At 36.4% G+C, this 18,703-nt stretch overlaps 1 protein-coding gene across 1 annotated transcript; it reads left to right on the top strand.

Moving 5' to 3' along the window:
* Nucleotides 1–4,362: 4,362 nt before the first annotated feature.
* Nucleotides 4,363–17,549, top strand: LOC107287922 (E3 ubiquitin-protein ligase SH3RF3-like; the record flags this gene model as incomplete). The annotated part of the gene is made up of 3 exons (XM_015816482.1): nucleotides 4,363–4,390; nucleotides 13,285–13,624; nucleotides 17,381–17,549. Coding segments are annotated over 3 exons (537 nt in total), but the record flags the coding sequence as incomplete, so codon positions are not given.
* Nucleotides 17,550–18,703: the final 1,154 nt, after the last annotated feature.

The following is an 18,703-nucleotide window of genomic DNA, read 5'->3' as shown; positions in this document are numbered from 1 at the left end:
CCTCTCTCCAATCTTCTGTTCACCTGGCAAGCTGGCTTCAAGCTGTTCTGCAACATGCTAGCTCTCTCCTCCCCTTCCTGCTTCCTGCTTCTTGCAGAGACACAGCAAAGGGAGGAGCCTCGCCCAATAAGCTTTTCAGCTCATCGAACAGGGTGAGGCCACTCTCTTTTTACACACAGAGAGAGAGAGAGAGAGAGAGAGGGAGAGAAGGGAAGCACAAGTGCCTCTCTCTGTTTCTGTCTCTCTCTGCAAATGGCAGAAGAGGCTGGGAGCTGCAGAAGAAGGCTCAAAGAGCCGCATGTGGCTCCGGAGCCGCAGGTTGCCGACCTGTGGTTTAGTAGGAGATTTTAATGCAATTGTGGATGAAAAATTAGATTACCACAGAAGTAAAACAGGGAAAAAAAGAAGGAAGAGATTAGCTAAGGCATTTTTTAAAATGGCAGAAGAAATCTGCGTACAAGATGTCTGGAGAGAAATGAACCGAAAAAAGAACTCAGTATACATTTTATTCGAACAGACACAAATCATGGTCTAGAACTGATATGATATGGATGTCCCCTGAGTTAAAAACTAATATACATGACGTTGAGATAAAAGCCAACATTTGAGCTGACCAAAATCCAATAAAGCTGATCTGGAGATGAGTAAAGAAGAAATCAAGATGGAAATTGAATCCTTGTTAAAAGAGAAAGAATTTACAGAAATAGCAGTAAAGGAAATGGATTTTTTTTTAAAGAAAATAAAAAAGAAGACACTTCAGATTGTATGGGATACAGCCAAAGCACACTTAAGAGGAGTAGCTATAACTTACATGGCTAAAAAGAATAAAGAGAAAAGGCAACAGTGTACAATGTTAAGGGTAAAGTTTAAAAAATTGGAGCTAGAACTTCAAAGAGATCCACAAAAGAAAACCCTTAAAAGACAAATGGAGATAATTAAACAGATAATTAAATTAAACCTAATAAAGTCAGAAGAATTGGTTCAACAAATCAAAAGGGCAAAACAAAACTTTTTCGAAAATGCAAATAAACTGGGAAGATGGCTGGCTTATAAACTGAAAAAAGAAAGAGAGAAAAAGTTTATAAATAAACTGCAAAATGAGAAGGGAGATGTGCAACTCCAAAGTGAGGCAATAAAAAAATAGTTAAAGAATATTATGAAAAACTATATGATATAGAAAAAAATTATATGGAAAAAACAACACAATATATGGAAAAAGCCAATTTACCAAAAATTCCAGAAAACTTTAAAAATATGCTAAATGAAAGAATAACAATGATGGAACTGATGGAAGCTATAAAAAGACCAAAAAAATTGATAAAACTCCAGGACCAGATGAGCTATATGCAGAGTTCTATAAATGTTTTCAAGCTCCCCAATGAAGGAAGTTTGTAATGAGGTATTATCAGAGGCTAAATTACCAAATACATGGACAGAAGCAAATATCACCTTAATACCAAAAGAGGACTCAGATCTGTTACAGATAAAAAATTATAGACCAACTACTGAATGTGGATTACAAATTTTTCCCCTCAATAATAGCAGAGAGATTGAATAGATTTTTTGATTGAATTTATTCATCTAGACCAAAATGGATTTTTACCAAAAAGACAAATAAAACACAACAAGGATTATTTTAGATACATTAGAATACTATGAAATGCACCCAGGAAAATAAATGGCACTAATTTTCTTAGATACTCAAAAAACCTTTGATAATGTAAGCTTGCAATTTATGACACAACAATTAAACTGCATGGATTTTAGAAAAAAGTTTATAAATATAATTAAGACAATATATCATAAACAATCAGCAAAAGTAATTGTAAATGGGGACTACAGAGAGAACTTTAATATAAAGAAAGGTACAAGACAAGGATATCCACTATCCCCGTTGTTATTCATATTGACTTTGGAAGTTTTGAACAGGAACATAGACAAGACCCAGAAATTAAAGGAATGGAAATAAAAGATGAAAGCTATAAATTACAAGTGTTTGCAGATGACTTGGTATTTATCATAGAAGAACCGTTGGAGATAACTTCTAAACTATTGAAAAGGATTGAGGAATTCGGAGAAGTAGCAGGATTGAAGATAAACAGAGAAAAAATAAAAGTTATAGTTAAAAACCCAAGTAAAAAGAACAATTGTCAGAAAAAATGGATTTTCAAATAGTTAGGAAAGTTAAATATTTGGGAATATACCTAATAGGAAGATGTGCAACGATAAAAGAGGATAACTACATAAAATTACTTAATCAAATAAAATTAGATCTGGAAAAATGGAAAAACTTACAACTATCAGTGTTAGGAAGAATAGCTACTGTGAAAATGAATATATTACCAAAATTGCTTTTCTTGTTCCAAATAGTACCTATAAAAATAGAGAAGAAATTTTTTGATGATTTGAATACACTGATTTCAAATTTTATTTGGCAAGGAAAGAGAGCTAGAATTAAACTGAAAATGCTACAAGAATCCAAAGAAAATGGAGGATTTGGATTACCAGACTGGATCTCATACTATCAAGCATGTATCTTAACATGACTAAAAGAATGGATAATTCTTAGACATAAAATACTGTTATATTTAAAAGGACATGATCTGCAACTAGGATGGCATGTATTTCTATGGTATGAGAAGAATAAAACTTATAGATACTTTTAAAACCACTATGTAAGAAATTCACTACTTTCTGTGTGGGAAAAGCTAAAATCTATTTGAAAATCTCAGGATGGCTTTCAACAATGGAAGCATTTGTTTACCCAAACTTAGTGCAATATGAAATTTTTTTGACATATAAGGATATTTTGGATACTGAATGGAAACTAAAATCTAAACAAGAGCTTTTAGACCAGGGTATTGAATTATCATGGTGGCCTCAATTGCAAATTCAATCGAGATATAATAAAGATGTGGAAATATATTGCTTTTATAAAGAACAGACAATGTTTGATCAGATATTGTTGACATCTGATGAAAAACTGATTAAGAAACTATATAACTTTCTATTAAATTTGAAAATGGAGGATGAACAAGTGAAAAATACAATGATACAATGGGCAAAAAACTTTGGATATAATATAGAATTAGAGAAATTGCAAAATATTTGGGAAAGAAATTATAAATTGACAATGGCAACATCTTATAACGAAAACTTTTATAAAATGTTTTATAGATGGCACTTACCACCTGCTAGATTAGCAAAAATGTTTTAAAATATGTCTAGTAAATGTTGGAAATGTAACCAAAACTCTGGCACATATTATCATTTGTGGTGGACCTGTGTTAAAGCAAAAAAAAATTGGACAAAAATACACATTTGATTAGAAAAGCTGTTAGGAAAACATATAGATTTTCAACCTGAACTGGTATAATACCAGAAAAATCTGATAAGCAAAGTGTATATTTAATAATGCATGTATTAACAGCAGTGAGGATTGTATTTGCTCAGGACTGGAAGAAGAAAAACCACTAGACAAAGAGATAATCAAGAAGAAGATAATGATAATGATAATGATAATAATAATAACAACAACAACAACAACAACAACAATAATAATAATAATAATAATAATAATAATAATAATAATAAATTGCTAGTTTTTATTAAAGCCCTTTACACTAGTACCTGTTTGAAGGTGCGGTATGGAATTAATGGGGCCCTGACTAACAGGATTCACACAAACCAAGAGGTAAGACAAGGGTGTATCCTGCCCCATTATTATTTAATCTATACATTAATGGCCTGGCAGGATTAATGAAGGATCCCATGGTACATATGCCGATGATCCTAAATACATACTGTAATAGCTTGCTGTCTGCCGACGATATGACCCTATTATATTCACAAGTAGGATTGCGTAGGCTATTAAGAAGGTTTAACTCCTATTGCCAGGACAACTCCCTAACAATCAGTAAATCTAAATAAAAAATCGTGGTGTTTGGAAAATATCATGAGAGACATAGATGGCAATTAGATGGTAAACCAATTGAACAGGTTAACACCTTTGTATATTTAGGCATAACGTTTTCCAAGACTGGATCTTAGACTTGCCATCACCAACGGAGCACACTTAGAGCAAAGGTTTGTTTGAACCTACTGCTTAAATTAAAGAATCATAGTTATCCAGGGTCCCTTGTTCCATTAATCAGAGTATATAAAGCTAAGGTTACTCCTGTGCTTTTGTATGGAGCAGAAGTTTGGGGTATATACCCAATTACAACACTAGAACAAACGCAGACCCAGCACCTGAGATGTATTTTGGGTGTAGATCCAAGAACATCTGCTGCAGCAGTTAGAGCTGAACTGGGAATTCACACAATTCATGCTCAATCCAAAATTAGAACATATAATTACTAGCATAAAATTAATGAAATGGAGAGTGATAGACTCCCCAAGTTATGCCTACTAGAGCAGATAAAATTACGATCACAAACTTCCTGGTTCACTAAATTGACAAATTTTGTAAGAAGCTGTGGCCTTCCTGTCTCTTGTGTAACAGGGGAACGATCTAAAAAAAGAGCTGCCCAAAGAATTAAGGATATTGAAGCACAAAACGACATAGCCATCCTTAGTAAGGTGGGTAACGTGAAATGGCTGAGCAAATACGAATGCACTTTTCAAGCAGACAGCTATTTGAAGTTACAACTGCCAAAACATCTTAGGGAAATATTCATACGAGCGAGATTTGAACAGCTTGACACAATGGTCAGATATGGAAGATTCCACCCTATACCCTATAATGAATGTCTCTGCATCTGTGGAGCCACAGAGTTGAGGACCTGGCTCACATCCTATTTCACTGCTGCTTGTATAAGAGGGTACCTTGGCCTATACATTAAACAAATGACCCATTAGGACCTCCATATCAAAATAACTTACCTTATGTGCGGCCAGAATTTGAAAATTACATTTAACACAGCACAGTACCTGAGCAAAATGGTTCGGCTGAGATCGGCATATGTGAGACTGATTGGGGTAGATTGTAGGAGTGATAATTTTATCATATTTTATCTATCTACATCTTTTTTTGTAATATATTTTATTGATTTTTAAAAACATAAATCACTTAATAATTGGTGAACAATGTGTTGTCTGGATTTACATTTGTAAAACAATCACTAACAATTAATTTCTATAATCCATAATCCACATAATGGTTTTAGTTGATGTCCTCTTTTGCAAACGTTGAGTTAATACAACTCTTATTGTTTTGATACATAACAATTAAATATATAATTTTTCCCAATATTTCTAAAAATAATAATCACATCAATATAATATTTCTTTTCTATCCAGTCATTCTGGTTGCCTTATCATAGATCCTGTTACAGTCCTTATTTAAATTTGTTTCTCCCACAAAATTCAAAGTATTCTTACTGGTTAAGATGTATTAATTAATTACATTTAAAAATTTAAGTCTATTTTTTCCATATGAACCATCTCAGCACTTTTACATTTCTTAAGGAATAGATAAAACAGTAAAAAAAAGAAAGGAGAGCAAGAGTAAAGAAACATAAAAAATAACATACTACTTAAAATATATATCCCCCAAGCTAATATATATTTGTTTCCAAGATTTCTTATTCTTTTTAACCATAATTAAAAAATATGTTTAATCTTTAAATATTCCATTTAATACATCTAGTCATCTAGTCCTTTCTTATTCAAAACATTTTTATCCATTATAATTTTCTTAAATTCAATCAACTTTAAATATCTAAAACATTTCCTTTATCTAAGCCATTTCATATTTTTTATATTACTCATATCAAGAAATAGAATAAAAAGGGGGGGAAGCATACTATATTATTTAAGGGATTCATCCCTCTTAGAATGGCATATATATTCCAAATCTCTTCTATTTCTTTAACCATATTCAAACAAATGTTTCTTTTTAAAGTATTCTCTCTGGTAGGTCCCATCATCTATTTTCTTGATTTCCATTCTTTTCCAATCTTTTTCCTTTGCCCAGTATTTTTCTTGATCAATGTATTTTGCTGAGTCAAAAGGTTTTTCCATATGTTCATAAATGTTACTGTAGATATAAAAAGTAAATCAGATGAAGTGTCTTTGTATGGGGCTTCTGCCTTTCCATGTTTGTTGAAAATCTTTTTCTTTTTCTTTCTCTCCGCTGTTCCTAACATCTCTACACTCCATTTTATCCAATCTGTTTTCTTGTTCTCAGATTTATTTTGTAATCTTAAGGGATAAGTTGTTTTTTCCAATTCTTGTGAATTTTTTTCCACTAGGATTAAATTATGTTTCCTTGTTTTGTTAAGTTCCATCTTTAAGTCTCTATTCTCTATTTTGTATCTACTCACCTGTTTTATCTGCTCCTTCTCTGTTGTTGTTTTCTGGGATTTTTTTTGTTGTAGAGTTAACTTGGAAATAGATTGATTTATATTTTCAAAGTTATTTTGAATTTCTTTGTGGTTTAAATCATTGTTGTTTGAATTAGTTGCAGTATAGTATATATTTTCTCCTGTGGAGTATTTATGTTTTCTTGATATGTTCTTTCTGCGTGTCTCTGATCCATGATGGCCAAGAATTTGAGTTTTTTTCTTCTTTTCTTTTCTCTGCAAATAGCTTTAGAGTCCTGGTTAAATAGATATTTGTAATCCAAGAAGTTCAAAAAAGATTACAGCTGTTCTTTGTTGTTAAAGCTTTGAAGATCACAAACACAGATTAGCTTTTCCCAGGTTTTGCCAAGTCTTATATGAAAGACATAGCTGTCATAGTCTTCATCCACCACTAGGTGTCAGCATCTATTTGTTTTTCAATTTCCAAAATGAACAATTGTCTTTAGAATGAGAGTCTTAACCATTCAACAATATTAAATTTATCCAGATTTAAGTTTTAAATTTCAGTTTTTATATTTATTTCACTTTCATATATTTTGATCCTCCATAAAAAGATTAATTCACCACTTCCATTAGTATAAGCGTGGGGCAGAAATCTCCCTGGAGTATTGGCTATTCCTGCCAGCTTGATGTTGCCTGCAAATTTGATGAATTCCCCATCTATCCCCTCATCCAAATCATTGATAAAGGTGTTGAAGAGCACTGGGTCTACAACTGAGCCCTGGGGCACCCCACTACACACTTCCCTCTATGTAGATGCAGTTCCATTGAGGACCACATGCTGAGTACGGCTGGTCAGCCAGCTACAAATCCATCTGTGATGCTGTCTAACCCACATTTTTCTATCTTATCAAGTGGTCTACTTTATCAAATGCCTTATTGAAGTCCAAGTAAATTATATCCACACCATTCCTCTGGTCCACTAATTTTGTCACCTGGATGGTGACAAAGAATGGAATAAGATTTTTCTGGCATGATCTGTTTTTGACAAACCCATGTTGGCTTTTGGTAATGACTTTCTTTGCCTCTAAGTGTTCGCTGATTTGTTGCTTGATTATCTTTTCCAAGATGTTCCCATGTATTGAGGTCAGGCTGATAGGTCTGTAGTTTCCTGGATCCATTTTTTTTCTTCCTTTTTTGAAGATGGGAACTACATCAGCTCTTTTCCAGTCCTCTGGTAGTTCCCCAGTGCTCCAGGATCTTTGAAAGATATAGTTCAGTGGTTCTGAGATCACATCTGCCAGTTCCTTCAGAACCTTGGGGTATCCATCTGGTCCTGGTGATTTGAACTCATCTAGGGTGGACAGGTGCTCACTTACCATTTTCTCGCCTATCTTAACTTGTGTTTCTAATCTGTTTTTTACAGTACTGTTTTGATAGGTTGGACTATTTTTTCCTTTTGTGTAAATATGGATGCAAAAAACGAGTTGAGTAGTTCTGCTTTCTCCCTATTGTTTGTCACCTTCTTGCCACTTTCTCCCACTGGTGGACCAATCATTTTCTTAACTTTTTTCTTGTTTTTTACATGTTGAAAGAAGCTTTTTTGTTATTTTTTACTTTTGGTGCAAGCCTTAGTTCATTTTGAGCCTTAGCTTTCCTCACTTCATGTTTGTAGGCTTGGGCTATTTGCTAATATTCTGCCTTAGTTATGTGCCCCTTTCCACTTTTTATACTTATCCTTTTTGTCTTTCAATTTATGAGAGTTCTTTATGCAGCCATGCTGGCTTCTTTTGAGAGCTGTTATTTGTCTTTTTTGTTGGTATTGGGCTTTTATAATCTCACTTTTCAAAATTTCCCAAGCTTCTTGAGTTGTTTTCCCCTTGAGGATTCTCATCCATGGAATCCTTCCCAAGCTCTCTCTAAGTTTGTTGAAATTAGCTCTCTTAAAGTCCAAGACTCTAGTTTGACTGTGTTCTATTGTTTGTGCTTGCATAATGTTGAATTCCAATATTGCATGATCACTGCCCCCCAAGGTTCCTGTGGTTTCAACACCTTCTATCATTTCATCTCTGTTAGTGAGAATTAATTCCAATATGGCTGATTCCCTAGTTTCCTTCTCTACTTTTTGGGAGACAAAGTTGTCTGCTAGGTTTGTCAGGAATCTGTTTGATCTTGCACTTGGTGCAGAGTTTGTCTCCCAATTGATGTCAGGGTAATTAAAGTTCCCCATTACTATTGTGATTTGCTTCCTACATACCTTACTTAACTGACTAGCAAAATGTTCATCTATTACCTCTGTTTGGTGGGTGGCCTATAGTATATACCTATGGCAATGTCATTTTCCCATTTTATATTGATCCAAATGCATTCAAGACAGTTTTCATCATTGTTGTGCTCTATTTCTGTAGTGATGTAGTGATTTTTTATATAGAGAGCAACTCCACCTCCTCTTTTATTTGATCTGGTTTCTTTTAAATAATTTAAATCCCTCTAGCTATGTGTTCCATTTTTGGGTTTCATCCCACCAAGTTTCCGTAATGGCAACAATATCATATCAAATATTGGACTGTGCTGAAATGGACAGACTTACGTTGAGGATCAAAGAGAAAGAAGATACAGAATATTTTCAAACATGGAATTTATTTTATCAATGGTTGGAAAAAAGGAGTAGAAACTAAGAATGTAACTTGTATTATTAAGCAAACAAATTAACCCAGACAACACAATGTTTATTAAGCACTAATCAAATGTAATAATAGAAAATTAATTTAAAAAATTGATCAAAAAAAAGAAATGGTAGTCTTTCAATAACTCATCAAAGACCTGTAGGTTAGGTTGGAAGAATAGAACTAGTCAAGACAAGTTTTTTTTATTCCTTTTTACACATAGTAATTAAGAAAGAATAGAATAACAGAAATGGAAGGGACCATGGAGGTCTTCTATTTAGTCCAACCCCCTGCTCAAGCAGGACACCCTATACCAATTCAGACAAATGGCTGCCCAATTGCTTCTTAAAAACCTCCAGAGATGGAGCATCGACAGCTTCTGAAGGCAAGCCATTCCACTGATTTATTGTTCTCACTGTCATTTATTGTTCTCACTCCTTGATTCTAGGTTCTTCTCTCTTTGATTAGTTTCCATCTATTGCTTCTTTTCCTGCCTTCTGGTCCTTTGGAAGTTAGGATGACCCCTCCTGTTTGTGGCAGCCCCTCAAATACTGGAATACTGCTATCATGTCACCCTTAGTCCTTCTTTTCACTAGACTAGAAACACCCAATCATTCTTCATATGTTTTAGCCTCCAGCCCCAATCATCCTTGTTGCTTTTCTCTGCACTCTTTCCAGAGTCTCAACATCTTTTTTATATTGAGGTGACCAAAACTGGATGGAGGATTCCGAGTGTGGGCTTATCAAGACCTTATAAAGCATTACTAATGCCTTGATCTCGATTCTATCCCTCTGTTCATGCAACCTAGGATTTCACTGGCTTTTTTGGCAGCTGCAGCAATAAGTGTATAGGCATCTGAGTCCTTTATGGCTGTCCCTGGATATGTTTCTTACATTTCCTGCTTTGTATCTGAGTTTTTCTTCCTTCCCATTACTCCCTGCCTTCTTGTTTGATTGGTCATCTTGCAATTTATGCTTGGAATTAGGTCCTAAAGATCGGTCACTCTCCCCCCTCAGTTTTTGTTTAAAGCCCTTCGGATGAACTGAGCTAGTCATTTTCCAATTAATTCTTCCCTGTTCTTGTGAGGTGCAGGCCATCCCTTGCCAGAAACCCTTCATGTAGGTAATGGCCTAATTCTAATGAATACATTCTAATGAATTAATATTCATCACTCAGATTTATAGGCTGATTGAATGCTCCATCTCTGCAACAAGATTTTTTTAATGTAAAATAACCTCAATACTAATCATAAAAAATGCCTAATTCATCAAGAAAACATTTTGCACAGTAAATAGTCACAGCATGTAGGAGAGCTATCTTACATCTGAAGATGTCCTAATATAACCAGCAATTGATGGCTTTCCTGAATTCAACGTTTTATAGATGGTCTCGCCAAATGGTCTAAATACTGTATTTGTTTCCATTCCAAAAGATTATTAAGCTATTACTTTTTCTGGATCTGGGTCTGGATCCCGTTAAGCTGATTAGGGCAAAACAATGTTCAGCTGGCTGCCCCAACCCCAAACTTGGTAGACTCACCAATTTTTTAAAAAGCAAGAACAAAAGTTGTAACAAACCTTTGATTAGATACAGTTTTCCAGTGTTGTTTTGACGAATACTTTGTATTGCCCGCCAGGAAAAAGTGGACTCTTGATTCCCACAGCCACAACTGTTGAAAATCAGGATGAAATTTACTAACATCAAAGCAGGAGAAACATCTGGGAATATCAGTTCCATAAAATATATAGAAACAGATGGTAGGTTAATGTGATTGAGATAGAATCCCTGGGAGTCGGACAGCTTATAAATTTTAATAATAAGAAAACTAAAAAGAAAAAGAAACCTATGAGGTTCTTTCTTGCAGATGTTTCATTTCTAACTTGGTGCTAGCACTGGTGATGTTACCTAGTTTGGTACTGAAACATCTGCAGGAAAACCACCAAGCTCAGAGAGCACCATGATTCCACAGTTCAATCCTGAGCTACAAATATTCTCTTCTATCAAGAAAACTGCATTAAGGCCATCAGATTACGCATTCTTAGTCTTGTTAAGTGGCACCGGTATGTACAGTATTTGTGTATAAATGTGTGTATAAGTACATAAATGTGTGGCCATAAATTAACTCTACTCAGTGTTAGAAAAAAATGTATTATTTTGGTATCCAATTTGATATAAGGCTCAACAAGTTAAATACACTGGAAAATAATAATTGAACCTATCCTTGATATCACTGTGAATTACAATACGTCTGCATATGTTGATCTATGACCGTAATGAAGATTTGATTTGATAAGTCTATGAGACTATAAATAAGTGAAACACATTGCCTTGATTAACATTAAATATTTTATACATCTCGCCAATAGCTTGGAAGGAAGCTGCTGCCTTTGCTTAACAGGTTTAAAGGGAGTTTGCAGAAAAATAAATAAATAAAAGAAATGACAAAAGTGGGAGGGTTAGTATAATGTGTCATTCAAATAAGCTTCTAAGACTTTGCACATTGTTCTTCTATCTTATAGTAATATTATGAAATAGGGATTTTTTTTGTCAAACTTCAGTTTGAAAACATCGAAATACACCATATGTGGAGAGCTATACAGACACAGAAAAGAGTTTCTGTTGTGCATTCTTAGCAGTAAACAAATTGTTTTTAGAAACTCTGGGCTCATTCTAATGCCTTCCTTCAGCATCTTACGGGGTAGGTATCACAAACTCCCCATAGCACATTGTCTCTGCCCCTGTGGCACGCCAGAGGTAGAATGAAAGAAATGTGTTCTTTTATATTGCAGGTTTTATATAACATTATAACAAAGCCTTATTTTTCCCTTTCTAGCAGCCGTTTCCGGAAAATTAGACAGTTTCCAGGTTGATTTTCTGCTCACTGATAAGATTTTATGCAACCTACAGAGCACGTTTTGTTACTTATCATCAAGGCTTTGGCAAGAGCTCTATAATAGGATTTAAGATGGATTGCTATATATGCTTATTTGTATTCTCTCTCTCTCTCTCTCTCTCTCTCTCTCTCTCTCTCTCTCTCTCTCTCTCTCTCATATGCTGGCTAAATTGAAAGTTGAAATTAAATGGAATAGAAAGCCATGTTTAAAGTGACAGACTAAGGATAAGGAACCTACAAGTAGTCCTCCATTTCTATGATTATTAAACGAATTGGCTTTCCCCCAAAGATTTTGCTTGTTGGAAGCCAGCTAGCAGCGTCCCATAAGGTGACCATATAAATACATGCTGGTTACCAAATACCCAAATTTTGATTGCGTGAATATGGGGATGCTGCAACGGTCATAACTATGAGGATTAGTGATAAATCACTTTTTTCCGTATGGTTGTAACTTCAAAAGTTGTTAAGTGATTGGTTCTAAGTTGAGGACTACCCATGGATTATAACTGGGATAACCACTGTTTAACTACCATCTGTCAGCTTAACTTGTGAGACTGAACTAATGCGAGAACAAAATGGGAGAATACAGAGCCATGTACCACTTTGTGCTTCCTGGAAAGACAATTAAATTAACAAAAAATAAATATTTAGCGGAAACTTAAAAACCGCATGGGGCTTGCTTGTATGTTCAATTACAACTCCCATCGTCCCTCGTCAGAATGATCCTCTATCATTGTCAGCTAGAGGTGATATTGTCAAGGCTGGCTTAAAAGATCTGGTGAAAGGGAAAATTGTGCATTGCAAGAACCTATTGATTTCATGTTCTGATCTCACAAAGGCCCCAGTGCTGGGATCAGTCAGAAGGAAGGAAGGAAGAGAAATAAGCAGAGAAACAACATGCTTGTAGGGACAACCAATTTCTTGTTGCACCAAGGACTTAGACATTCAGTGTTCTGTTTCCCCCATGGGTAGACTCAAACATTATTGCCTTTTCGAATTTCAGCAGTTTAGAATTGCCTATTCCCTCCCTGGGATGAATCATTTGTCCTTATTGCAATGAAATGTAATACCAACTGCAGTACTGAACATCACATTTACAGTCCATAAGGACATAACCGTCTTTGCAAAGATAATGTGTAAATGATGCTTGCTTTCTTGTTTATTTTTTTGCCTAAATAAAATCCTTCAGTAGAACAACCTGGATGAATATCTGTGTTTGTACTATATGCATATGCACACCTAGGTACTTATGCGTGTACACACAAAAAAAACACACACAGATGCATACTCCCAGAGGTCCACACTTTGCCTGCTGCAAGACTACTTAGCTTTTATGTGGGTGGATATGAAAAATAGGTGGTGGGGTTTGCTTCAATTGCATAATCAGACCTTCTTCAATGGTTTATATGATCCTCATGCAGAAAGAAAAGAAAAGCGGACTCTTGAAACTTCTAGCAGGAGCATCCACGAAAAAGAAATCCCGCTCTCCTCCCTCCATGTCGCCAACCCACGACCCCTTGGCAATAGTGGAAGGGATGCTGCAGGGCGCGATGGGACCTGAACTGTCCTCTCTCTCTAGCCATGGGAGGGCAGGATCGTGCCCTATCGAGAGTGAAATGCAAGGCGCAATGGAGATGGAGCCTCTGCACAGAAAGACGGGATCTTTGGATCTGAATTTTTCTATTCCTTCTCCCATAAGGCAACTGCCACCTTCAGTGGCAACCAGCCACCCAGAAGCTAAGCCGTTGAATCGAGAAAGGTAAGACGTTAAGTACAAATATGATGCAATGAAAATTCGCTATTTGCAGATTTGCATTTCCAAATACTTTCAGTTAAGGCCATTTTTTTTATATCACAGCACAAGATTGTTTCAACAGCAAGACTATGTTGGCAGTTCGTTTTGGTTTTTTTTCCTATTATCAAAGCAAATCAATAAGAATTCTTCCAGAATGGAAAGCAAAGAGATTTATTCATCCCACTGATTGTAATATTGAGAGTGGGGAGAATGATCAAAACAAGTGTCCCACTTGTGTCCTAAGGATCGACGTTAATCCAGTATTTTGATTGCCAACCAAGTCTAAGAATAACCTCTAGCTGAAATTACCTTAATTGTACTTAGGAATCAGGATTTTCTCTAATTGATTTATTAATTAAATCAATTCATATTCTGAGTTGATGTGGTGGAATGTAATACAAAGTCACAGTTGATCTTTATCCCTAATAGTTTGTATATTTTTAATCAATAAGTGAGGAATATTAATTTCATCTTTTTGTGAGGAGCTTAGTCTTGGAATTAGTTGAGCAGCTATATTAATCTGGAAGTTCATTCCACATCCATTTGGTCTCATAAATATAGTCATAAATGGCTTTTAAAAAATGTGTATCCAAAGCCTCATGCCCCATCTGGTACACGTCTGAGCCATAATGAAGAATCACTGCCAATTTACAACATGACACCAGTCACTACTATGTACACCCCACTACTCTGCATTTAGAGGTTTCATGTTTCATTCATAAGTGTCATATCTAATTACTGGACTAACTCCAAATTATTGCCTTCCTTTATCTTTCAAAACAGATCCACCCAGTGCAGATATAAAACAAAGATTGGGATCCAACTGAAAGAATTAACGGGTACAAAAGCAAAATGCACTGAATCTGCTATTCTTAATCTTATTACGCATCTCTTCATGCACTTTTGCCACCATCTGGTTTGAACTCCAGAAGTGAACCTCTGGAACAAAGGTTCCTAGTGAATGGCCATGCAGGGAGATGAAATTAAGGGGAGCCTTCATTACTGTGAGGGAAAATGGCTTGTCCAGCTCTCTTGTTTGGCCCACAGCAGAAGTTGTGAAACATGTTTTTATCTCTGATTTTTGTCCTTGAGATGTTTCCTTGCCTCCTTGTATATTGAATGAAGCTAAACAACTAGCTTAGGTCAGGCTACCCAGCTAAACCCAGCAGAAACATCCCAGCCCTTCAATACAGGAAGGCTACATAGAAATCTTTATTGCTTATTTGCATGAAGCCACTAGAAACCAAACAAACTGGTGTTCCTTTATTTCACCTTCCCCATAGCTTCGCCGATTTTTTTTCCTTGTCCTTCTTGCCAGAGAGCTGATCAACAACTGATAGTTGACAAAACTGACATCTTTGCTCTCAGAAACTTTGGTTTTCAATGTCACTCCTAGAGCTTTCATTGGGATTAGAATTTTAAAAAAATACTTTCATTGTATTGGATATTTGAAATTGGAATGAAAAGACCCGGAACAGCCAAGACTGATTTTGACACACGTTATCCAGTCTCATACAAACTCTTGTACCAAATCTAGTCCTACTATTCACTGCAAATAACAGCAGTAGCAGATATACTTTTTGAGATTTTCAAGTTTCAGCCTCTTTGTTTATTGTCACATATATATGATATATTGATAAATCAAAAAATAGATTGGTCTTCCAGATGACCAAAATTTCGGTCTCCTCAGCCTGGGTTAAAATTAACCCCTAATAAATCCATGCTATGAATTCAGACATTTAAGGTCATGTAAACAGGATTTTATGTAGGTGTTTTTTAAAATCTAGGGTAGACAAAAAGTTGACCTTTCTAGCCAATTCAGTATTGTCCAGAGTCTGGTCAAAAACTTCAAGATGGAGTCCATAATGGTGTAATCAAACATGACTATTTTTTATGTAGGGATGTTGCTTGTTAAAAATATAAGCAATTATAGTGGAAGCCCTTAAAGGTTTTCGTGACCAGAAGCTGCTGTTGTCTTTCAAACTCCTGCAACATATAATGCTGCCATACCAGGCACTCTGCCTTCAGGTATCTTTCTCGATATGTCCACATAATGCTATGACAGGAGTTGAGAGAAAGGCAAAGAAAAAAATTTGGGTAGCAATAGATTGCATCAGCACTGGTAACTCTCCATTCAGAGGCAAAACACAACAATAACGCAAGGATATGTCACCAGGAATGTTAGCTAGTCTGTTTTGTCTGGTTTATGAGAATCAGTTGCTACTTCTTTCTTTCTACTAAAAATGGGAAATTGCAAGAAGATCGTCAACACTAGGGATGGAGGAGGATGTTGGGAAAATCAGGATGGGTGTCTGAGAGGCTGCTAAGAAGATCTTTTTCCTAGAGAGAAGATACTAGGAAGACAGGGGTATGAACAGCCTAGTGAGAAAAAGTGGGAAGATGTGGCCTGAGTGGGCCAGTTAGACGTCATTGGAGGAGTCGGCACAGAGAGAATCAGGACAGGTCAGTCGGAAGATGTTAGAAAGATTAGGGGGAGTTAATAGGAGGACATGGAGATCAGGGAAGGCAACAACCAAACCAGTGGTTGCCTAATTTAGATAGCCTTGTGTGTCATGCATGCAAGCCTCTGGCAACTTTGTGCAATCAAGCTGGAGTCATTGCTCAGGCAACACCTGTCATCTTGAAGACTTGCATAAACATGTCAACAGAACTGAGACAAGTCCCTGGATGTTTTTTCCCTGTGAGAGCTGATATAGATTGCCACAGAAATACCCCTGCTATAGGTTAGTTACTGACATTGCATTAGCCTAGTTTGGCGAAGCAGCAGAGCATTCTCCTGAGACTTAATGGCTAGTTACTTGTGCCATGTTTTGAACAAAACACACACACACACAAGGGATATATAGTCACGTGTCTCTAAGTATGTATGCATATATATGTATCATTTTAAAGTTTCATCATTTGTCAATTGGAAATATGTCTAACCTTTCAGAGGAAATTTTGTTAACACTGATTTTCCATTTTTTTAAAGCATTTGGGGAATCTGAACCAGTGTCAAGATTGTTGTATCAGTGCAATGCATATCAGTTTAAAGAATTCTGGGAAAGAGAAGTTTACACATCCAAAATGATATAGTCCAGTGAACTATGACTAACTTTCTCTCATTTTGTTCGTGCATATGGAGTTGCAAGATTAGTTGGCATTGTTCTAGCTAAACCTGCTATAATGTAATAATGCCGTTGACACTTGTTTAGAATAATGCAAACATGTATTTACATGTAGTTGAAATTGGCAATGCATCCTAAATGTAAGAGAAGCATCTCTGCCATAGACAATTTGATAGGAAATATTATTTCAGTTAAATAAGATCTCTCATGCCAAACTTTATTACATGTGTACATATGCATATATAAAGATTTGATAATCAGATTTGGGGGCAGGGGCTTGCCAATTAATTTTAAATCAGAATATAAATAAATACACATATGCAATCAACATTAAGTATATATGCCACATTGTGCCGTCATTGCGAGCTTTGCACACACATACACAATCTGGTATGGTGTGCTGATTCTTCTGTGCATTTCCCACAATGGCAAGGTGTCAGTGATGATGGTTAATCCTGAGTAGGTCTATCTTTGGGGCTGCCAATAGCTGATGTTGACTTGATGGCACAGAATAAATCAGTCATAAACATGTTGCTTTGTGGATGGATCTACCGTATCTGCAGTAAGGCTTTTTTCTTTTCTTTCTTGGAAGATATCGTGTTGTGGTCCCGTATCCCCCGCAGAGTGAAGCTGAGATTGAACTGAAGGAGGGTGACATTGTGTTCGTCCACAAGAAAAGGGAAGATGGTTGGTATAAAGGGACGTTACAGCGGAATGGCAGGTCAGGCCTCTTCCCCGGCAGCTTCGTGGAGAGCTTTTGAAGGCTTGGGTTGTGGACTTGAGGGACCTCCTGGAGGAAATGCTGGAGCACAAAACCATATAAAGCAGCAACAAAGGGAAAGTGCCATAATGGGAGAGAGCCATGATTATGATTCCCAAAGGCTCTTTGATTGACCACCTGGAAAGAAGGGGTCTTGCAGCGCTTTCAAATTGTACATACAGCAGTATGTTGGAGTCGTGCCTTCTACACGGAACAGATCAGAGATGGAGAGGACACATGTTAAAATCCAGCCAGTATATTTCATGTAAATGTTTGGGGGGGGAAAGAAATGTGTTCTATTGCTATAATTTATTTCTCTGAGCTGCAGTGTTCTTATTACTGGCCTAGGGAAGAGAAAACGGGACTGGATTTCAGAGGGCAACCGGGAAAGGCTTGTTGTCTGCCCTCCAAATAATGGGCATATGCAGAAAATATGGCTTGCCTAGAAAGAACCAGAAGCCCAAAACATAACTTAATTCCACATATACCTCAAAAATCCTCAATTCCATGTTCTCATTATGACATTTCCAGCCTGCCACCACAGTCCGAAGTTGGCTTTTGTTGATTTGGTTTGTAAGTGGTGTTTCCTCCCCTTCTCAGCCAAAGCTTCCCAATTTGACCACCCAGAGGGCTGATACAGTCAGAGACAGCAATCTGCTTAGCTCCAGTTGGCCCAGTAGATCCGCTGCAAGAATGCCCTTTGTAAGAGTTATAAGAGTACCAGATACTTTTCGTGTGTAGCCTATTTCTGTGAGTTGTGGAGATTGGACTTGGGAACAGATTTTCCAGGGAATTTCTGTTTCCACATCCAAACCCTAAAAAAACATTGGAACTAACAGGACAGATGGGTTGTGGAGGGATCTCTTGCTTTCACAAAAGTAGGAATCTGTAGAAGAAGCTGAATGAGAAGGGCTGGGAGACAAAGATGGCTATAGGTAACAGGGAAGCTGTTGCTCATCACTGGCAAGGCAACATCTCCTGCACTGGGCATCAAATGCCCTTTTTGCCAGGAGGCACATCACCTGGAAATGAGCAGTCGGCCAAATTTACTACAGACCCAAACAAAGTGTGGGAATTTTCAGATGGAGAAAATCTGGCCCAGAGCAGAGCTGGGACTTCTGCCAGTGGAAGGCAGCCTTCCACCTGCTTGGCACT

Source organism: Protobothrops mucrosquamatus, unplaced genomic scaffold, assembly GCF_001527695.2.
Source record: "Protobothrops mucrosquamatus isolate PMUCROS unplaced genomic scaffold, P.Mucros_1.0 scaffold455, whole genome shotgun sequence".
Classification (NCBI taxonomy): Eukaryota; Metazoa; Chordata; class Lepidosauria; order Squamata; family Viperidae; genus Protobothrops; species Protobothrops mucrosquamatus.
Note: the sequence above shows the minus strand (reverse complement) of the source record. Positions and strands in the feature narration are given on the sequence as shown.